The 24,541-nt window shown below is 38.3% G+C and overlaps 1 protein-coding gene and 1 long non-coding RNA gene across 3 annotated transcripts in view; both read left to right on the top strand.

Moving 5' to 3' along the window:
• Positions 1 to 358: 358 nt before the first annotated feature.
• LOC134806239 (uncharacterized) lies at positions 359 to 4,889 on the top strand. The gene is made up of 4 exons (XR_010146487.1): positions 359 to 497; positions 825 to 901; positions 4,232 to 4,341; positions 4,745 to 4,889. It is a non-coding gene; the product is annotated as an uncharacterized LOC134806239 (long non-coding RNA).
• A 6,568-nt stretch (positions 4,890 to 11,457) lies between these two features.
• LOC134806391 (neprilysin-4-like) overlaps positions 11,458 to 24,541 on the top strand; it is a 68,024-nt gene continuing 54,940 nt past the window's right edge. Inside the window, exon 1 of one of the 2 annotated variants that reach the window (XM_063779643.1) lies at positions 11,458 to 11,689. In XM_063779643.1, the coding sequence (XP_063635713.1) occupies positions 11,678 to 11,689 (12 nt within the window). In that variant the 5' untranslated portion in view covers positions 11,458 to 11,677. The remainder of the gene's footprint in view (positions 11,690 to 24,541) is intronic. The other variant, XM_063779642.1, reaches the window with a different exon arrangement.

Here is a 24,541-nt window from a genome sequence, read left to right as displayed (position 1 = left end):
GGCGGGAAACATGTTTTTTTTCGTTACAAAGTGGCGGGAAGTTCTTTCCTCTTTTATAACCGCGTTGAACCACATCGAGAGTTGATTTGAAATTTTAAGATCTAAATTATAGAAAAAGAAACTTGTTACACAACAAAGGTAATACGTTAAATTTACTATCCGTAATTACATTATTAGAATTCAGTCAGAGAGATTGCCTAATCCACCCAATTTTTAATATTGAATCATACGTAATCTGACGAGCATTGCTGATGTAGCTTTTGTATTTTTACTGTTTGTCGTATCTTTACACTACATTTAAAGTAAATATTTTTGAACAAAATTGTGTTACTAAGGTTTTGTAGGTAACGAATAAATAGTTCAGCGAGCAAATTGTTATAACTAGCCGATTTCTACTTTTTCCATGTTGTTCTGGAAGATGAGCGGTTTCAATCTCAGAAAGAGGGCTCGGGTCTGCTACTACGAGCCAGAGGAGCCTCCCTTCGACGAGTTCATTTGTAAGTAAATGCCGTGAAATTTTTAGTAAGTACTTAGGTATTTAGTTGACAATGTTAAAATTGTTTTATAGGTTAAGATTCTTATTAAATATTTACTTCACTAAATATTGTTGTTATAGTGTGAAAGAACTATTTACCAATTGTAAGACATTATTCAGGTAGTGTATAAAATTAGATGCTTATTGATTTCAAATCTAAAGGATACAAAGCAAAAACTCTTATTATCTTAGTTATGAGGTTTTGTAATAAGTTATATGAGACCTACTATTTATCTAGGTATCCTATTAATATAATTGGATTTTGCAACTAGAGTATATATTGTTACAGACTGCTCTGAGTGCCGGGACTATGTGTATGAGTACTGTGCAATACATGGCCCGTTACTCGTTATACCCGATGACAAGGTAAGTTCTTTTTAAAATACATATGTATTTATTAAATCTTATCAGCAGTGTCCCATCTGCTATTAGTGTATCTAATATATTACATAATATTATGTACAATTTGTAAGACCTTGAATTACTAACCATTGTTATTTTGATTTAATTGGTTTAGTAATCTTAATTATTTTGAATATTAAGTATACTTAGGTAATAACATGATATGTGATAGGCTTCCATTTCCGCTTGTTTTCAGTGTTTTAACACTGGAATATATTCCATAAATAAATTAGGAATTATTAATTTTTCATTATTTTTATAAAAATCTCTATCTTTGCTGCTCTACAACATAGAAAATAAACTTATGTGTATAATAATATTATTCTAGTGTATGTTAAAATCCTTAAAACCTGATATATTCTAACAGCATTCTTAGATAAAATTGTGTCTAGGATTTAAGGAGTAAGTAACTATGTATCTAATAAATAAATATTATAGAGGACATTCTTACACAGGTTCACAAAGTCCCACAGTAAGCTCAAGAAGGCTTGTGTTGTGGGTACTCAGACAACGATATACCTATATAATATATAAATACTTAAATATCTGTGTCATCACACAAATAAATGCTCTTACTGGGATTCAAACCCAGGACCATTGGCTTGAAACACTATATCCAGTCTGATGCTTTAAAAATGTTGTCTGTGCTGCATCAGCTGCATGCAAGTATGGGTATAAATGAAGAATGTTGTTGAAAGTACCTACACATGATGAGTGCAAATAAACTAAAATTGTTGGTTTGTTATTTATATTATTATATATTACTTAAGAACTTGAGGAACTGCCAGAACTTTTATTTTCTGAATGTGATGCATGAATTTATCGAAATAAATTAACACATTCTCTGCCAGGGGGCGTGATTTTGCATGACCTATAACCAAAGATATATGTAACTTCGTATAAGATGAATAAAGTCTAAGGAAAAAACGTGCCTCGGAAATCAAGAAAAAGTCATTCTCGGATAGATGGCGCACACACCTTTGGCCTATGCTCGGCTAGATGGCGTGACGACACCGTTTCATATTTAACAATTTTAACACATAGATATCAGTGAATGAACATGGGTCAAAATGATATAAAAATAATAAAATCATTTATCAATATATATAATTTTTTTTGATTATTTTATACGTTTACATTTTGAGTTTTAGTCCTGTGTCGATAGATTACTGTGACTACAAAATTTACTATGAGAGGACCCCTCTATACTATCTATTCTCTTTGCCTAAGATAACGTATACGTTGCTGGCAGTGAATGTGTTAAAGTTTCCATTGAAAATTATAATACAAGTATTTTAAACAATAGTTGTAGTAATTCAAGACTGGGAGTGTCTGCTATCAGCATGGTAAATTATAAACATTGTAAATTCATGAATAACTTAATTAATAGAAAATTATTTTGTTATGAAAAATAGTTCTTAATCCCAAAACTGAACTTCTCTTTGTTATATCCTCCTAAGGCCCAAAGTCCTACCTATAGTACTTATTCAGTTCGATGAAATTTAAATCATATTCAATTGGAATAGAGTCGCATTTGTTTCGTTCAATTTTCAAACAAAACCTAAATCAACTGTATTCCCTGCACTAAAGGTTCAAATTTCAGTGGCATATTCTGGATTTTTCATTTGTATGGCTGGGCCTTAGGAGGCTAGTATTACTTTTACTTATAACACCTAACATATTACATAGGGTTTGTAAAATTAAAATATTATACTTAAATTATATACCTACAAAGAGTGCTGTTATCGATTCCCAAGTTAGTGAAAGATTCCATAATTGAACCACGAGCGTAGCGAGTGTTTCGAATAGTGGAATCTTGAGCGTTGCGAGGGTTTCAAGGTACGAGGGTTAAACAAACGTTGCTATAGACAAAAACAAAAATCACCTAATTACTTTCTCAATCTTGTGGATAAAATGCAAAATCTCATCAGTTTTTGACGAATACTTAAAGAAAGCTTTTATGAGCTGGTGTAGTGACGTAAACAGAGACCTATTACTACAGAAGCCTAGAATCACGAGTCCGTCTTACAATTTGTTTGGCTTTAACAATGTTATCCATTGCTGGAGATGCGAATGTTGCCTGACATTACCTAGTTAGTACCGTGTGCATGTGTCAGGTGCCCGCCGTGACGCGGCTCCCCGCGTTCGTGCCGCGCGCCGCGCTCACCGTCCCCAGAATCTTCCTGCATCTTGCCTACTCAGATATCCCAGGTTTCCCAGACGATGATTAGATCATTAATGTATTTAGCTGTTGATATAGGTAGAGTATCTATAGGTAGTTACAGATGCGTTGAACTTTAGACTTACATCTCAGTTGATTGGTCAAGAAAAATAAATCTCATTTGGGTATGTATGGCCCAGTGTGGGTTGGGGACTTCACATACACCTTTGATTTTTTTCTCGGATGTATGCTGGTTTCCTCACGATTGGATTGGATTGTGTACGTACCTATACTGAAGTTATATTTCTTGCTGCCCGAGCCATGTTTGTAGGTACTAGTAGGTAGGTACATGGTACATCACCCAGCCGCAAAATTGCACGGCGACTTTATGAGTGAATTCATTCAATAATGTGTCCATGCAATTTTGCAGCTCGATTTACCGACCTATTATGTATTATGTTTATGGTAGATCTTTAGTTTGTTAGGTTGGTTAGGTTTATCATTTAGCTACATATTCCATTACTGTAGTTAAGTGAGTTATTCCCACTAGTTACCACCAAGTTGTTCCCAGTGGTAACTACTGGGAATTTTTTGATCACTGGTAACAACTGGGTAGTAACTAGTGGGAATAAACCTAGTTAAGTAGGTACTTTGTATATTGTTTCCTTACAATACAATGTTTCCTTTGTATATTGTATACTTAGCTAGATTTAAAGTATTTGTATTAGTGATTACCTACAGATTCAAACCAGATCAAAAGATCCAAATTTAGAGATTCAGAATTCCGAATTCAGATTCAAATTGGATTTCAAACTAATTGCGTACATAACTTTTAGCAATAAAAGTAAATAATCATGTCATTATTTTTAAATGAATTAGGTATCTTTTGTCGATTGTAGATAGATACCTTCGGAAAGTAGTACAATTGGCAGCAAAAGTTGCTGAGCGAACGAAGTGTTAAAAATGATCTGCGTATGCTCTTTCTGTCTTAACGTCTGGTGTTATGTCAAGCTCTCCTTAGCTAATCGCTATTTTGCTGTTGACTGTACTATGTGGAAACTATAAAGTAAGTATATGTCGTTGATAATATCTATGCTAAAACTCCAAGTATACCAATAGTCGTTGTATGTCAGGGGCGGGAATAGGCGTGTTCAGCACGCTGACGCTGCCCAGCGGCGTGCGCTTCGGGCCCTACCGCGGCCGCCGCCTCAAGACCGCGCTCGACTCCGGATACGAATGGCAGGTTAGTATTCATCATCTATACTAGGTACATTTACTATAATCTAAAATAACTGCAAGAATATCTGAAGAAAAACAGTTGACTTTGACAAAACAGTTGAAGTCAAAATAATTCAATCACCTATGTACAGAGGTTACCTGCCACCACTACCCTACCCTATAGCCGCTAGCCCATAATGTCAACTATTAGTACCTACTAGTACATGGCATGTTTAAAGGTCCTTCGTCTTGCTATCAAAACAACATTTCTGAGCTTATCCTTGGTCTAAAAATATGTTAGAAGCTAAACTAATACGTCTTTTTCTGAACTGCGAAAGACCAGAATCAAACTCGATCTATCGAGGAGATTCGATGGCACCTCTGCACCTATTTTATAAATAACATTCCTATACCTATTCGTCTTGTAGCTGTACGACCGCAACAACAAGCCGAGCCACGTGGTGGACGCGAGCGACGGCAACAACTCCAACTGGATGCGATACGTGAACTGCGCGCGGCGCTACTCCGAGCAGAACCTGGTCGCCTTCCAGTACCAGGGCGAGCTCTACTACAGGCGAGTGCTCGAAATATAGTCTTTATTCAGCAAAATGTCAAATAACTATAACAACAAAACCAACTTCACACAACAGAATGCCTTCATTTTTGGTCTTAATCACGAGTTCTACTTCACCAAAGATTCCAACGAATTGAGAACTTAGAAGTCAAGCACATAAAGCGGTATTGCTATGACGCATAATATTAACACAGTATATTCTCTTTTTGAAATGATATATTCCCCTCCAGGACGGTGAAGATCGTGCCGCGCTTCACGGAGCTGCTGGTGTTCTACGGCAGCGAGTTCGCCAACCGGCTCGGCGTCGACCTGCGCCGCTACACCAAGCCCTGCGACTGCGAATACTGTGAGACACTAACAATAATGCTTATTTATGTCAATACATATAGATAAAATACTCACGTGTAATGGGGAGACAAACTCAAATAATTGATGTCTGTTTTTTCATTTCAGGTCAAGCTGGACTTGGTGCCAAAAAGGAACCAGAGAAAATAAACAAAGGAAAAACGTCTAATGAAAAGAAGAACGAAACAGATATTAAAGATGACAGTTCAGGACAAGCTAAACTTGACACTAAAAAAGAACCCGCGAAGACAAACAAACGTAAAACGCGTAATGCAAAGAATAAAGAAACGGAAATTAAGGATGTTAGTTCGGATCAAGCTAAACTTGTCACCGAAAAAGAACCCGCGAAGACAAACAAACGTAAAACGCGTAATGCAAAGAATAAAGAAACGGAAATTAAGGATGTTAGTTCGGATCAAGCTAAACTTGTCACCGAAAAAGAACCCGCGAAGACAAACAAACGTAAAACGCGTAATGCAAAGAATAAAGAAACGGAAATTAAGGATGTTAGTTCGGATCAAGCTAAACTTGTCACCGAAAAAGAACCCGCGAAGACAAACAAACGTAAAACGCGTAATGCAAAGAATAAAGAAACGGAAATTAAGGATGTTAGTTCGGATCAAGCTAAACTTGTCACCGAAAAAGAACCCGCGAAGAAAAACAAACGTAAAACGCGTAATGAAGAGAAGAACGAAACCCAGATAAAAGATAGTGTCACAAAAGGTAGCCAAGTCGAAAAACAAATAGAGCCTTCTTCGTCACAAGCGGAATTACCAATGAGCATGGATGTACAAGAGATTCCTCCTACAAAACCTGCTGTAGATGGATCCTTTAACAGAACGATATCGAATGCGAATAACTACAAACGTGACCAGTGTGGCAAAACATTCGATGTAAAGTCAGACTTAGAGAAACACCTGCAGTCTTATATTGCACTGAAAAAGGCTGAAACCCTAAGCACAAGGAAGGAACTTACGTGTAAAAAATGCAGTAGCACATTTGATACTCGACTGCTTCTACTGGAGCATGGGAAGAGCCGGCATGGCGTGAAGTACTTCACTTGCTCTGAATGTGAGTATGCAACTAGTAAGAAAACAGATTTACAGAAACATCTGAGGACTCATAGTGGTGAGCGGCCATTCAAATGCGGGCAGTGTAGCGCCACCTTTGCCCAAAACAGTAATTTACAAAGTCACAAGAGAACACACACTGGAGAGAAACCGTTCAAGTGTGTACAGTGTAATGCCGCCTTTACCCAAAGCTGTGGTTTACAAAGTCACAAGAGAACACACACTGGAGATAAACCGTTCAAGTGTGACCAGTGTAGCGCCGCCTTTGCCCAAAGCAGTAATTTACAAAGTCACAAGAGAACACACACTGGTCAGAAACCCTTCGAGTGTAACATCTGTGACTACAAGAGTACTCAGTCAAGTTCTCTAAAGACGCATCTAATGCTCAGGCACTCTGGTCAAAAGCCGTACGGCTGCGACTTTTGCACTTACAGGGGTGCTACTAGAAGTCTATTAACGCAGCATATGAAAACCCACCGTAAGCCGGCTTAGTTTTGTTGTGTTTTTTGATAAGTAGGTTCAAACCGATATATATATTATTTAGATAGGTAGAGTTAAACCAAGACAAGTCTGCAACGATTTTGTTAGCACACGCAGTGCAAGTGTTATTTTAAATGTCAAACTTTTATAAAATTATGACGTATAAATAACACATGCACTGCGTGTCCTATCAAAATCGTTGCAGACTTGGTCTAGAAAAACAGATAATGCTACACAGATTGGCTTATTTTAGAAAACTAAGTAAATTAGTAATAGTTTAGCTGGCGTAAAGCGGCTATCATATCGATGCGGGTTCCTTAGTGCGAGTGGGACATGACTATGGACATGCATAGCGTTGTCTCACTCGCACACCGGCGGAGCGAGCGGAAACCGTATCTGTGTGATAAATACTTAATAAAAATGTGCCAAATATACTACTAGTGTTGCCTTGATGTATTTCTTTTTAGTTATTTTATTTAGAAGATATAGAAAAGAAGATATCCCTGTTTCTGTATAATATTAGTACCTACTAGTGAATTCAGTTATGTATTACGTAATATAAGATTTTGGTCTGTCTGCATGTCTGTCTCTTAGATTTTGTTATGTATATGCACTAATATGCATATGGTCTATGCAGTAATCTTAGGGATAACTTGACTGAATTGTCTCAATATACTTAGGTAGGTCTAGGTATTAATATATTGAATATTTTTTATGTACATATATTGGCTTTCGTTCGGCGATTTGGATGTGCATTGCTAGAGCGAGAGAGCAGTAGTAGAGACATAATTATAAACAATAAAGACTGTTAATTTTACAATTTAGGATACGACTTTGTACGAAGATTTGAAAGTCATAATTATTTAATAGTCTCGTGCTGTGCGTACAACACAGCCTCTGAAATAAAAAGGTACCTGACCAGGGTTTAGATATCTATGCATATTTTTAAAAATTTAATTTTAGTCTGTTATTTGTTTTAACCTTTACTGGGTCAACTTAACAAGTTGTATATTTTTTTATAATTTTAATAAAACACCTATTTACTGGGTATAAAAGTATTTTTGTGTTTTATCTCGTCATGGTCTCATGGTAATCGAACGTCTATACATATATGTATGAGATAAACTAATACAGTGACTACTATTAGGAGTGTGTTTGCGTTATCTACTTTATATATATGTCTGGATACTCTGCCCTACGTAAGGCAGTGTTTTTCAAACGTTTTCATGACCCGATCCCCTTAGTACGAACAAAATGTTTCGCCTATGTATTAGGTCATTACCTATGAAATTGGCGTTTTGTTCGGAGAATTTCAACGAAACACGAATTTCCATACAATTAATTTTGCGGATATTTTTTTAATGGCTAATTCAAACCAAACAAAATTTTTCCAGTAATTTTTGACACCTTTAAGGTATGTTTTCAATATCTCCATTTCTTGAAAATTGGTACCATTAGAAAAATATAAGTAATTTTAATACTCGAACCGACAGCACATGAAAAGACCTATTTTCAAGGCTTAATTCTGAACACTTAACAATAAAAAATAACAATTAATTGTATGTAAAATCGTTGTTTATTGAGTGCACTGTAGTTTTATTGTAATTGTGTATGTACTTTTGTAAAAAAAAAAAAACTAGGATCAGACTTATATCTATGAACAAAAACGCCAATTTCATAGGTAAGGACCTAATATTAGGCTATTATGATTTAAGGCTGGCAGAGGCTTCGCGACCCCCTGGGGGTCGCGACCCTCAGTTTGAGAAACACTAAATACTGACGTAGGTCGTAGGGTGTGCATATCGCATAGATATATTCTATGATCTGAGACATATCCGTACTCTATCCTGTCCTTATAATGTCTTTGGATTACTCACTTATTTCAGCAATGGGGTTGGCCGGTGGAAGTTTTTAGCAGATGGCGCCATCATAGCTTGCCCTCTCAATCCCTAGAATTGTGTCAAATTTTTGTTTTTTTAATACCCTGGATGCCAGTCCTTTAAGCCCAAAAAAAGGGGCAAGCTATGATGGCGCCATCTATGCAAACCTTTGACAGTTGCCAACCCCATTGATTCGATCTGAGTTAGAATTAAGAAAGCGTTACTATCTTACAGTAACCGAACTTGTAGAGCAGAGACGTAGCCATATTTATCGAACATTGGCTAACGTTGAAGGTCGTGAACTCGTGAAAGAGGCGTTTTCACTGTTTTAGCTTAATTCAAATGAAATTTATGAATTTGTCAAGTGTCTCATTGCTTTTGAGATCGTTGCTTTTAATTTGCTACGACTATGGCTAACAGGCGTACGGCCCGCATGATGGTAAGGGGATAGCGTACTTATCCAATTTGTTTTTATTCTTTCGAGTTTTATGCTTAAGAGTCCGCAGCAAGCTCGGTTCTCCGTACAAACGCAGTTATGCTCTCATTTTACAACGACTAGTAGTTATAAAATTCTGGAGAGCGAATCTATGGCGAAACTCCATTTGTATGGGCCTGTGAAATTCGGCCGAGATTGCTGCGGACTCAGTTGTGAATTTATGTATGTCTGTTTTGATATTGTCTAAACCTCCAAGCTTTGAGGCTGAATAGATTTATTTAAACAACAAACTTACAATAATAAGTGTGTCGCTTAATATCAAACGCGGGTAAATCCATTCGACCCTCTCAGCAAATTTCTACCCTTATTACCTCTACTTCATACCAAAATCGCATAATCTGACAGATGGATTTACCCGAGTTTGAAGTTAAGCGACTCAAGTAACCTAAAATTAAAACTACCTACAAAACCATGAATCTAGGATATAACTGGATCTGGCATGAGTGGTGGGGGCATGAACTTATTACTCTCCAGGTCCGTGGGTGGGGGTGACTGACAGAACGGGATAGTCTTATGTATCTTTCAGTAGGAGTAGCAGCGAAAGAGCTATTATTGTTTGTCCTTGTCACAGTCTCACATTTTAATTGTTCCCCACCTTTTTTTTTTGTATGGATAATGGTGGGCAACAAATGAATTCGACCAATCATAGTGTCGCATTTGCGTATGTTTTGTCCCTCACGGAGGCACGCGTATACCACTTCTATACGATCCTACCTTCTATAGCTGGTCAAGCAGATCTTGTCAGTAGAAAAAGGCGGCAAATTTGAAAAATGTAGGAGCGAAGGGATATCGTCCCATAGAAAATTTTAATAGGGAATATTAGGCAAAGCTCTGCGTAGATGGCACCTTTGTGGCACATACAGTAAACAAACCACATTGACACATCACACGACACGTCAATCACATGGCCTACCGCGAAACAAGAAAATCGAAATTTCGTTATCTAATCTCTCTATCACTCTTGCATATTCGAGCAATAAAGAGGCAAATAACTAAATTTCGATTTTCGCGTTTACCGGTAGGCCCTTGTTAACAAACCGCCTTGATGCATCAATGTCATATTTTAATGTCTGAAAACTTGTCAAAAAACAGTTTAAGGCACAGTATGTATAAGTTAGTCTATGAATTTACTGAGTCGGTAGAGCTGCACTCTGGCGGCAGAACATTGCAGTAATATCCCCTATTTCGCGCCTTTTTCTACTGACAAGATTTGCTTGACCATCTATATGTACAAAACTAAAAATCCATATCTAAAGAGGGCCTCTGGGACATAGTCCAAAGGATGCTGGCCGCATTTCTTCACTAAATCGCAACTATTATGTTTAAAGGACAAATTTATCGAAAATACAAGGCGGCAATAAAAAAGGTTTTAAATATATTAACGGGTATCTCAGGTCTTTTAAATCGAGATGACTACAAAGAGAACTTGTGGAAGTGTACACGTGTGGATTTGCGTCATTCATTAAGCGTATTCTAATTAGCGCTATACGTGATGATGAGAATAGTCTCCGGTAGCTTAACGTAAATGATATCTCTTCTCGTAAGTATGTAGGTATTCTTCACTTCATTACAGTGTAACTTATTTACAACATTTAGAAGGTGTTTTCAGATTATGATTGACGGAATCTAGATCATAAATTTTCCGATTGCAAATGTAACAACATTCTATAGCTTTTAGATTTAATAAAAAAGATAAGAATTTCATATTTATCTCAGTGCATAAGTCCTTGTACTCGTCTATTAGTGCGGTAAGTTGGACCATTGGACAAACGAAGATCATAAATGCCCGAGCGAAAGTGAAGGTCTCCGTTTCAGCTCGGGGATATTTGTTTAGTAGGTAGGTATACAAGCTTTATGTCCGGATGTTCTCGTCTACAGTACCACGAGTATGCACTGACATTCGAAAGCGAATGCGTTACATATTTAACTCAGCAGTGCATCGTGAGATAGTTTAAAACGCGTTCGCTAGCGAATATGTCAAACTCACGGTAAGGGTACCTACTCGCATTTCACAGGGCTATAACCGAGAAAATCAAAGTTCGCAAATTGCGGGCATCTTTCTCTACCACTCTTTATTACGCCTTGATTGGAGTAAAAGATAAAGATCCCCGCAATATGCGAATTTCGGTTTTTGTGGTAGCCCCTCTGGTGAGCAGGCCAGATATCATCGATTTTTTTTATAAATGATGATGGACCCATAAGAGTTGGCGAAATCTACAACGCAGAGCTTTCAAAACAACAACGGCGATTTCAGCAGCCGGCGAGTCATAGTTGATTTGTTTGGCTAGAAGGTGAAGGTGCAGGCAGGTCGATGTACGCAGTTGGCGGGAAGCAAAACTCGCGAGCGCCGCTGTCAAACGCCATTACACCCGCCGCCGCAGCCGTACGCATGCGCGGCAATTTCGCGCGCGATCTTCACTTACGATATTTTTTAAAAGTTTTTTTTTGTTTTTTTTTTCTTTAAGTTTGCAAAGTGAGTTAGAGTTTTGTGCGTGTGTAGACTTTTGTTTTGAAAAATGAAATATAAGGTACGTGGGATTTATATGCAATTAAAATTAATTAAGTTATTTTTATTACATATTAGGGTACAGTATCTAAAATTAAAAAGTAAAATTAAAACTAAAATTAAAATTAATTAAGTTATTATTTATTTTACCTATAAAAATTCGGGGGCTATATAAGTTTATATTATAATTAATTTAGTTCACGTCAAAATTCGACTGCAACACACGATATGGCAACGTTTTACGGTTCAGGAATGACGGTCAAGCAAATCTTGTCAGTAGAAAAAGGCGCGAAATTCAAATTTTATATGAGACGATATCCCTTCGCGCCTACATTTTACAAATTTGCCGCCGTTTCCTACTGACAAGATCTGCTTGACCAAGTATACTTGTATTATTTTAAATTAACATAAAAACACCATTCAAGCTTTATTGCTACCTGTTTCAAAATCCTAAAAAAAATACACAAGAGAAAAAAGTACAAAAAGATGATGTGGTAATTATTGTTCCACAATACAGATTGAGCCCTATAAAGGGTTGATTGCCTAAGCAATTAAGAAAAGACTGAAAGTCGGTAGTGTTTTAATTAGGTAAATAAATTATAGCACTCAAATAATTTTATAGATACCTTGAACCGTTTATTCTCTCTCTCCAAACGTTGCCGATAATCGCATGCGATTTGCAATACATTGCAGCATTTCGTTGATCGATAGAATTCGTCGCTCCTACTTCGCCAGCAAATTATCTCAAATCGCGCATTTGTTGCAAGGTCTTAAGCCTTGGTGTCGGAAGCATGATACGGCAATGATTCTCATCATCATCAACCAACTGTGACCGCTGTTTTTACTAAATATTACGACCTCTATCCTTAATAAACGAGGATGCAGCCACTGAATTCTATTGTATTTTAATATCAGATATGTTATTGCCTATGTACAACGAGTATATCGGCTCAGTTTAACCAGTAATATTGGACCTCGAGATATTTGATATACTCTGGCAAGCTAACTTTGTCAGTAGAAAAGGCGGCAAATTTGAAAAATGTAGGCGAGATTGGTCCATCTCCTACATGAATGTTATATTTCGCGCCTTTTGTACTAACAAAGTTGGCTTGCCAGATTATATAGCTATATTATTATAGCTATTGAAGCTAGCTAAAACTTGAGTTGACATTAGCTACTTATAATTTAACTCTTCTTCTTCTTTGCCATGTCCCTTTATTTGCATGGGGTCGGCCCTCCTCGTACCAAGGCGCCAGGTTAGAATAATTTAACTCTTGTCAATAATATATATTTGTTACATAAAATTCCAAGTTTAGCAGTGAAAATACTTAGCCATTTTTTTCACTGATCAGTGCTTAGGCATACGAAGGGTTAAATATCTACACGCCCGCAAACGTAAGTAAATTTATTTTTACACTACATAATTCTAAAAGGTAAGTATTCTTATTTTATTTGCCTAAAAATTCTTTGTTAGCGTATTTTATATAAGTAAAACCAAAGTACCTACAAAAACAATATTTTTGACAGGGGCCTGTTTATAATGCAACCAGTTTCAACAGGGCTGTAATGATAACAAGTAAAATTCAATCACGCAGTTATTAAAGAAGGCCATTGTCACTGACGGTTATTGTTATATCATATCATAAACATATTGTACTCTTCATTGATGGTTATGTCACTTGAACGAAACATGAAAAACGAATTAATAATCTACTAGTCTGTGCGGAAAGAGAAGTCGTGGAATGTATGGGGCCCAATACGTGTGGCTCACTCCGCGATTTCGTCGCGTCGCTACAAGTACATGCGGCCCACACCAATTTTGGTGTCAGTAGTAGTTGCCGCGCACCACTACGGAACGGACGTCTGCTCGCGCTACCGCCACCTTGCGGTCATATCTGTCGTAATACACGCGTTTTGTTAGAGAGTGAACCTTCTGTACCTAATAGTAGTAGGTATTATTTATTCTGTGATACTAGAGGTACCTACCCAATTAGCTTATAGGTCATACAAAACAGATAAAAGTTGTCATGATTATTCAGTGTTAAGAGTCGCATGAACCCGCTGAAAAAAAGCCGTGGAATATAGGCGTGGGCGAAATGGGCCCTCGCCCACGGCCTCGCACTTAAGGGGGCCTCGCGGAAGCCAACCCTTTTTATTACCTTGGGAATACACATTGAAAGAAAGGCCTCGTAGCTACGACTTCGCCCACGGCTAGATTAGTTCACGCTACGCCACTGCAAAAAAATGTTAGTCATCGTATTATGGATGACTTTATCCACGTGATAAAATAACTGTCACTTTTTCACTCCGCGGGAAAGAAAGTGACGAACACCGTTTTATCACGCTGTCACGCAGACAAAAACGACCATCATATCCATACAGAGAGAAATATTTACTCTATTGGGGCCTAGGGTACAATTTCTAGCAACGAAAACTAACTGATTTGAAGTGAATGTTCATATTATTTTAGAATGTACCTCATAAAACATTCACTCTAAATAAATGTTCCTAGGTAATAGGTACTTCTGTACATTTCGATTCGATTAAATATTTGACAGTTGAACAAAAGACATACCTACTTATAGTCATGTCACGAGTTATCGTTAAAAAAGTCGAACGCTCCAGTTCATCGAACTGACAAATAAGGTTTTGGGTGCCAGTAGGGTTGCCAACCGTACTATATTATATAGTATTGTACTATATTTTGGCTCTCTGTACTATATCTTCTTCTTCTTTCCATCCTGTTACCCCCTGCTGGGGTGTAGGGCTCGAATCTTTTTCTTCCACAGACTCCGGTCCTGGGCAGCTTGGGTAGCCTCCTCCCACCCCATCCCCAATACACCCAGCTCTTGCTCCACAGCTCTGTACTATATACTTTTGGAAAAATATATAGTACGCTAAAATACTATATTTCCGATTAAACGTATATTACACTCATGTTTCGTATTTTATCTAAAAGTACTATATTTTTTTGAAATGTACTATATTTTTGATGCCTTATTCTGGAAAATACTATATTTCACCAAAAAAAAGTTGGCAACCCTAGGTGCCAGCAACCGATCCTATCTGCTGATGTCTGATGTTGATCGATGGATATGCATTATAATTACCTACATGGGATAAGGAAAAAGTTTGCAGTACATACATACTTTGTTTTATCGAATAAAACGATACTATTGTATAATGCCTGTGTTTCCATAACGAAATTTACCAACGCGAGTAAAATGTTAACTGTAGAACATTACAAATATAATCCGAATGAACGCTATTAAATATTTATATGTCAAAATCAATTATACGTACCTACCAGCTAACACGAAGAACTAAGTCAAAATTTACTTTGTCACTTTAAGTACATCAAATTACTTTGACTGTACATAAAAAACACTAATGTCCGGTTGAGTTCAGAATGTGGTTCAGAAACATCTTTACAAGCCAACGTTGCATAAATATATTTACGCGAACTTATTTTCAGTGTCATACTGCCGTATTCGAACTTCAAGATATTCACAAGAGACGACACGTACTAGATCCATTCTAGATACGTTATAGTTTAGATATCAACTAGTTCTCTTTTGCAGCGCAATTCGGGCAAACAATGTCACTTTTACGTTAGATAGCGTAAGATATCTATTCAAGAGTATCTCCAGAATCGTTCAAGAGTAGTATCTCCAGAATCGCGCAAATGTCATAAGTATTTGACAGGTTAGATCTTAAACATATCGTTATCGTATCTTGCTGATTGTAAATGAAATATAAAACAAATATTTTTGGAATTACGATGAATTTACGATGGCTTGTAAAGATGTTTGAGATCGTGACTGTACCCTTGTATGTGCGGTGACTTCCTCTGCTAAGCAAATTTTAACACTCATGGAACTTTGACGTTCATTTAGCCACTACGACAACTTGTGACGGCAGTCCCTGCAGAGTTAGCTTGGTCGCGCGCTACAAGGTTATAGTTCCGCTTCTTTTGTCCCAAGCCCTGTCAGAGTCCGTTACATCCTTTGGTGTCCCGTTTTAATGTGCTCCGATTAAGGCCGAGTCGTTAAGACTGACGTGCTTTTCCGACAGTTGCGACATGACGTATCCTCACTGATTTAAACTTTCACGATTTTTAAACATTATTAAATTGCATAACGGCGATTCCCCTCCGAGTCCTGTTGTGCAATTTAATAATGACGTATCTATCGGAAAATTGTAATCAACGATGTAGAATAACTAGAGAAGTGTGACTAGAGGTCAGAAATTACCCCACGTGTATTGTGCTGCAAGCGACCCAACTTATTCGCAACGAGGCGGGAGCCATTTTGATGACATCATTCCGCTGAAGTAGATGGCCGGCGCCGCTGTCTCCCGGCAGTTTTGGAGACCCAATGCCATGCCCAACAACATACTAAAAGTTGGTAGCGGTTTCCGAATCTGAACTATATTCCCATAAGGCAGTGCACTAACTCTATTGCATGCGGCTTGACAACGTCAAATATTGTAATCACGCGCACGATGTTAATTACGATTATTTTATTTTATATATTCAAAATGTGATTGTGATTGGTAATTAATCACAACTTTTTTTAATACCGAGATATTATGTATTAGGGGCTATTCATAAATTACGTCATTTCAATTTAGGGGGGGGGGGGGGGTCTGGACATTGGATGACGGTAGCATGAAGTAGGAGGAAATGGGGTCATTTGATGCATGATTTTTGGATGATTATAGGGGGATGGGGGGGGGTCCAAAATCGTCAAAAATCGATGACGTAATTTATCGACAGCCCCTTAGGTAATATTCAAAATTGCGGGCGGAGTATATTTATTTTATTCATGAAGAAGGGATAGCTGTCAGTGATACGTGTCAGACATATGGACCGTTTTTTGTCAAAAATGTACATACTAAGAGCCTTCGTCTATACCTTTTCGGCACTACTTTAAAAATCTCGTATCTCACACTGCTACAAAGTTGAAAGGCAGTATATTTTTTGTAACGTTGTATTGGTAATTTGGTACATCCCATACCCACTTGACCGTCCGACGATAGCATAGTATCCGAAAAAAATATGCTCTTAACCGTCCGCGGGAACCTTACTATCCAAAGGGGTGGAAGAAAGAATTGATTTCAGAGCCATCTAACGGAATATTTCGGCATTATTTCCTAATTCTCTTGATGGGACAACGTAGCCTAACAAAATAGTTAGCTCTAAAAAAATTTAGATGGCAGTGTAGTTATAATTTTTGTAGAAAGTTGTGAATGCGCTGCGCGGGGCGTGCGTCGCTAAAAAAACCCGGACGGTTGACAGGAAAACAGTCTCGCGGGCCGGACGGTTGAGTGGATACCACCATAAGATACTTACCACTTTTTCCTTTGATTGACAAAATAAGATACGAGTTTTTATCAAAGTAATGCCGATATATTCCGTCTTAAGGATGACTCAGGTTAGAACGGGCCGGGTCCGGGCCAGGGCTTCCGGCGCTTACTTTTCTATGACAGACGACCGGTGATCACGTGATGCTTTCCATAGAAAACGAAGCTCCGGCCCGGACACGGCCCGGTCTAACGTGAGTCATCCTTTTAGGTCTTTCATCCCAAGTCTTAAATCCCAGGAATTTATTAAGAAGCGCGGTCGTCGGTCGATAACAATCAGTTTTGGCGTGGGCAGATTAAAAAAAAATCCGACTAAGTGCGAGGTGGATTCGTGCACGAAGGGTTCCGTACCATTACGCAAAAACCGGCAAAAAAATCACGTTTGTGGTTTGCGAGTCCCACTTAAATATTTATTATATTACTGTTTTTAGTATTTGTTGTTATAGCGGCAACAGAAATACATCATTTGTGAAAATTTCAACTGCCTAGCTATCACTGTTCATGAGATACAGCCTGGTGACAGACAGACGGACAGTGGAGTCAGTAATAGGTAAATAATAGGGTCCCGTTTTTACCCTTTGGGTACGGAACCCTAAAAAAGCGGAGCGATCATCTTATTCAAATATTTTCCGAGCTTATCATCGCACCGACAATGACAACTGCAAGTCATGTCATGTGTGTCAAAAGAAACCGTAAGCGATATTTGTCACCGCGTCTGGACAATTGAATATATATATATGAGATCAATGTAACTGTACGTTCGTCCATTGTTCATTGTCGCGTGACACGATCTTGAGGCCAATTCGAAGATTTGAACTTAATAGAATTGGTGTCAATTTGATCTTATTTTGATAACACTCGCTACCGTAATGAATATTAAAACTACTCAACTATACAGGGTGGCCAAATAATAAGTGCATTCCCGTTGCCCCGGAGGTTTTGGGATTATACTGAGCAACTTTTATTATGGGACCAACCCCGAAAACGCGAAAAAAAATTTAAAATACCGCCAAATTTTTTTTCGCGATGTCGGGGTTGGTCCCATAGTAAAAGTTGCTCAGTATAATCCCAAAACCTCCCTGGCAACGGGAATGCACTTATTATTTGGCCACCCTATATAGCTTTCCGCACCGCCTGCGGACAGGTAGCCTAAACGGAGACTTTATTGTCCAAATATATGTATTTTGGCTTTCAACGTCAGGTGCCCGAGTCAGGTGCATAATACAGACCATTGATTATTTTTTTACTAGTAGGTACCTAGCAAAATTTGACAGCTCGCTAAAAATGGGAGGTCAAAAACTTAATAGGTTCGGCCTCTGAAGCTCGATTACCAAGCTAAGACGAATTCATGGGCAAATTATAACATCGGATAGCTCTGATTGAAATGTTTAAATTACAGTTACAGTTAGTCATTATGCATCGGGAGGTACATTCCCCTTTTGCAACCAGAATGTTGTAATACTTGTAGGTAATGCGGATTATGGCGGACTTTGGCTTAAACACAAAACTTCTAAGGTTCAGTAAACATCAAGGATAAATGGAAACTGGCCACTTCGGGCTAGATTCGAAATTTGCAATCGACCGAGCTTTAACGAAGGTCTGCATGTCAGCTTTGGGTTTCAGGTAGCAATTCTCAACCGATTCTCGTGAAATTTTCATTCGATAGAACGTTACATACATTTTTTTCTGCCGTCTCGTTTTTTTGGAAAATATTGAAAATGGTGGCAATCAGTGGCGGATTTGCAGTCTTTGCCGCTCTAGGCCCCAGGCCCTGTAGCCGCCCCTTTCTCAGCACCCATCATATTGACTAGTACATTTTAAGTTATTTCTTGTTGAATTTTTTGTCACAATTTGCCGCCCCTAAAATCTTTCGCCTTAGCAAATCCGCCACTGGTGGCAATTTTGCATAAAGGACATGCGCCGCATATAATAATGTCTCAAGTATTTTTTAATTTTACTTTTTTTAAGCTTATCGCGAGTTCTACCGGTCACGAGCCACTAGTTATGTGTATGTATAATATTCTATAGCTCGCCACCGTTGTTCGAAGAAATTTACTATGCTGTATTTGTCTAAACGTAATTGAAAGCTTTGGCGGAAATAATATCGTATAATGATAGCCTCAGGCCCTTACGGCGCGATTCGGGAAATGAATTAGAGATTAACTAGATACGATATAGTAAAGATATGTGACGTCCCACGGGTAAAGGTACCTTATGGCGGTTGGCGCTTACGCTATTATTTACGTCGCTCCAATATTATTGCGGCGCTATGCGTCGTAAGCGCCAGCCGCCATAAGGTACCTTTTGCCGTGGAACGTCACATATCTTTACTATTTCATATCTAGTGAATCTCTAATTCATTTGCCGAATCGCGGCGCCAGCCGCCATACGGTACCTTTTGCGGTGGAACGTCACATAGCTTTACTATATCGTATCTAGTTAATATCTAATTCATTTTCCGAATCGAGCCTAACGGCTCTAGTCTCTCTCTCTACCACATTATTATATTATACAATACACACTGTAGCATGACTCGATCACTGTCGTTTTAGGGTTCCGTACCTCAAGGGATAAAACGGAACCGGTAGTAGTGTCGGACCAAGAAAAGTCTGCAGCGGATGCGATAGTCCACGCAGTGCAAGTGTTATTTAAGTCATAATTTCATAGAAGTTTGACGTTTAAAATAACACTTGCACTGCGTGGGCTATCAAATCCGCTGCAGACTTTTCTTGGTCTAACTCTACCTACGTTGGTCGACAAATGCCAAATGAAAAGAAGAATTATATCGGAATGACAGATGATACGACAAGTCTCGTGACTATTTCCATAAGGTACGGTAGAAAATATTAATTTATGACCCATGTGCCTTGTCACTGTGACAAACAATATGAAAGTCTAAGAAACCTCATACTATTGTCACTGTGACAAGGTACAAAATGGGTCATAAATTAAAACTTTCGACTGTACTATTTATAGTTGGTCAAACCAATTTGTCGGTCAGTAAGACCCAGGAAAACTATACTCATCATTTTCTTATCGGTGCTAGTACTAAGTGTAAGACAAAGATAGTTTGATTCTCTCTGTCTATGATTGAAATGAGACAGTCCTTTGACAAACTATATTGATGTTTCGATTCTAGCGTTTTCTCTCAATCATTGTCATCTTTGTTAAGCCCCCTGATACATTCTATGGTTGCCTCATTCATTAGGGTTGTCACTTCAAACCAAAATTGGCATACCTAGCAGTAAAAGCAATAGGCTTGTCGGTAAAAGCTCGCGTCCTTGCATAACTGATGCGCTCGCACATCCTCCCATGATTGCCACATTTCGTAGGGTTGCCGACTCGCCACATTCTTTTATGGCTCCTCTACACGCTGGCCCACCTTAACGCACTTACGCACTAGCGGTTGGCCGTTTAGGCGGTTCGTTTGAGAGGGTAGTGGTATCGGATGGCTTATGGCGCGGCAGGATGGCGATGGGATGGCCACGGTGTCGGTTTTTCGTCCGCACATCAAAGGTAGTGGGCCAGCGATGGTGCGTACGTATCTACACGTGGCCCATCCCATTCCATAGTGCGTGCTCTCAACCATCGCATGGCCATTTCGCTGGTTCAGCACTGGGCTATCGTGTAGAGGAGCCATTACACACTACGAAGTGTTTTTAAACGTCTAGCTACTAGGTATTTCCGAAGTGAAATATTTTAGTAGAAAGTCCTCTGAAAGCCATTTTTTACCAAATGTTATCATCGTTTGCCAAATTATCAATTTACTAGGAGGTACCTAGGTATTTTTATTGTACTTCAGGAAAATTTATTTCGGTTTACATAATGGGCTTAGTCAATTTGTGTAAGAATAGCCTATTAATAATATTAGTATTTATTTAAATAGCTTGTTGTGTCCCACTGCTGGGCAAAGGCCTCCCTCTCTTTCTTCCACGTGTCTCGTTCTATGGCAATATTAGGCCAATCTTTCCGAAAGACATCAAGATCTTGCCGCCATCTCCTTCGAGGTCTGCCCTGCTGCTGCTGAGGTGTCCACTCTGTAGTTTTCTTAGCCCACAAGTCGTTTGGCATATGGCAGATGTGTCCTGCCCAGTCCCATTTAAGCTTAGCGGCTGTCAGAGCTACTTTACATGGGATTTAATATTTATACAATGGTATGGTGCCAACCCTGCAGGCACGCCTTGACTCATCCTCGGCCGGTACTAACCCGCTGAGTTTATCGACACGATTATATTGGAATAGCTAAATGTCAACGATATTGAAAAGGATGTACATATTCTAATATATATCTAGTTAGACCAAAGGAAGTCTGCAATAATTTTATAGAAGTTTGACGTTTAAAATAACACTTGGTCTAACTCTAATATTGCGGCCAAATGCGAGGACCCGTGCCGAAACCTGAAAATGCATAAAAATAATCTGCTGTCTCATACATTTTGGACATTCCGTGAATGGCGAATTCAGTATAACCTACATATTCACCCCTCAGAGTATGGTCAGACATAACATTGAAAAAAACAAAATATAAACCACAGACACAGTTTTTTGGGGTCCCGGCAGTTGGAACCATTTATAATCTGCGGGCCTATAACCTCATTAGCCTTGCGCTCGCGCAGCTAATAGAATGCACAGCCTGCACAGATAATGGCATATTAGTTGCACAAGAGTTACGTCGGTGACACTCCGCTGCGCCGGAGACTATTGTTACTTCGACTTCCTAGGAACTGGTGTCGAATTCAATGAACTTTTTTTAATCGGCAGTTTATTACAATGTGTGGGGTGAAAATAATCTAGATTCTAATAGTTTTATTTTAGACTAATCCTTTTTTTATAATTCTAAGTTAAAAAAAAAAAAAACTCTAAAATTTCAGAATATTATAATTTAGCTGTTTTTTACACGTTGGACGTTCATTCTTGACCCGTGACCCTGACTGTATATTTGTTTGTGCATAAAGAAATGTTATCATTTATATTCAAAGTGGATCGACCGATTTAGTTTAGTTTAGCTAATATTTATCTTACGATTAGGTACATACGATACTTCTAATTAGGATGTGATGTAATTAATGCTTGATTGACGTAAAGGACAATGTCGCTTACGTTATCTTATAAATATTAGTTTCTTCACCATTTTTGTAAATATAATTTCATACGTAAGTGTACAATATTTGAACATAAAAGCACTCTAATGTCCCAATGAAAAATGCCATTGCTAATGTAGCAAGTTTTTTCTATGAGACCTGCGAAAGAGATGCTCAATTTTATTGTTTCAAACTAGGCCAACCTGCGGTAATCGAGTTCTATGGATGCGTTTGCTCCGCCACTGATAGACCTATACCAAGGTATAAGTAGGTTTCTATTTCGTGAGCAATCACAGTCACAATGTATATTGTTCGTAACGTTCGTGCTAAAGGTAGGTAAATACTTATCTAAAGACCTAACCGCAAAAATACCGAGGAACTTTGTCGTGACGCAGCCAAGATTCCTGGCGAGATTATAGATTTGTTTACTATGGAAATAACCACGGAAGGGTTATAGGCATTATTCTTAAGATCATGACATGTACATTTAGTTTGTGAACTGTACTTTATTAAATATAATCTACAAGTTGCTCATTCATTGCAGACGTCACTCTTCACTAAATTACAGTTGTTAGATTATAATCAGGTACCTAGAGTATAATTAAGAGCCTTTTAACTAAGCCGCTGACGGATGGGTGGACGGAAAACGAACTGGGTAAAAACTTCGGGAAACCCGGCGTCTTTTCTGTGGACATTACAAAAGCTAACGAATTAGATATACATTTTCTAAGTTTTTCTTCATACAGATTTAAAGAAGTAGGTTTAAACATGTCAATAAATCGAAATTTGCATAAACTGTATACTAAATAAGTTTTTGACCCGTGTATTTAATCATACCCGGGTCCATAGTGGTTCCTTATTGACTACGAAATCAGTACTAAAAATGGGTTCCTACATATACTCTAAAAAAATATTGGTAAGCGTTTAAACCGTTTAATCGGTTCACTGCACCCGACCGCAGGTGAAACGCCTGGTTTTCCAAAAGAAATCTCAAGTTCAAGTTAAGCGCAATATTGGTTAACCAACGAAAGCGAGCCCTTTACGTTAATCCGAACGAAATATTATATTTTGTTATATAACATAATTATTAGATAGTTGCCAAATCAAAAAGGAACAGGAGTTACGTCATTCGCTGTTTTTTTGTTAAAAAAAAGTTGCTTTTGTTATGCAAATATATAATACAACATAAGTGGCTTTCTATGGGAATATTTTAACAATTGTATGATCAAACGTAATTTGTAGGCTCGATTGGGACAGTGAATAGAAATCTATTGCATTTTGCAAGTAAGCCTATATAATAATATTAATAATAATGTGTTTATATATTTTTGTTATGTTTTGTAAGTGTTTTTATATTTTACTTTTATACTCACATTGTAAAACCCTAACCTAAGACCCTAATTGAATAAAGAGATTAATAATAAGTACTATATGAAATGATTATCTCCTTAGATATCACGGGCCTATAAATCCCGATCTTTTGATAGGCTTGCGTGGGGATATAGATCCAACACGTAGAGGCCCTTTGGAGAGTTTTAATGTCATGTAGAACGCCTGCTGGAACCCGTTCACAGGCGCAACAATAGACACCCATGAACCGGTCTCAGCAGGCATTGGGACTATTGTAGAAAAAGTGAACAGTATGCCGGTCTATGGATTGATGTCTGGGTGGACAATGAGACTGGGCTATTGTAAAAGAGGTCCGGACACCTGCCATAACAATGTTAACACCGTCATCGAGGCAGGCGGTGACTCGCCGCTGACTAGATGGGCCCCTGAAACTGCCGTCGTAAAGACGACCAGGAGCAACACCGGTGTGAGCGGCTCAGGGGTGTCGAGAGGTGTGCGCCGCTTTCTACCCAGTGGCTGTTACCAGCCACTGTGCCAACTCGCGTCTTATGCATGTTTCACTTCCAGCCCTGGAGCATATAGCTCTAGCGACTCCTCTCTGGACGGCCAATGAAGGCAAGCCAGAGCTGAGAGTCCTGCGGGTCCCCTTGGGGTCCACTCCGACCGACGAAGACACGTCGGAGACGGAGACCCTGACCGACTCTCGGGAGCACTCGGGTCCGTGGGGTCGTTACTCCCCAACAGCTCGCCACAAGCTGCCCTGCAATGATTATGATTATTATGATTATAAAGTAAATTCATTCATTCATTTCAGCGAACTCACAGACAGAGGCTAATATAAACTTTATGTATAATACGACTAAAAATATTAGCTCGTACCTACTTATGTCTATATGGAGATGCAATCATATTGTTATCCATATAACATAACGCCTGTATGGGAAGTTATAATAATACACATTTTTTTCATCTTTAAGACGAAGTAGCTTCTTATTTATTGGCTTTTAAACTGAAATTTACTTACCTACTCATATTCATTTACAACGAATATAAACACATAAATAACCACCATTAACATA

Source organism: Cydia splendana, chromosome 3 (genome assembly GCF_910591565.1).
Source record: "Cydia splendana chromosome 3, ilCydSple1.2, whole genome shotgun sequence".
Lineage (NCBI taxonomy): Eukaryota > Metazoa > Arthropoda > Insecta > Lepidoptera > Tortricidae > Cydia > Cydia splendana.
This window is presented reverse-complemented; position numbering and strand designations above follow the sequence as displayed.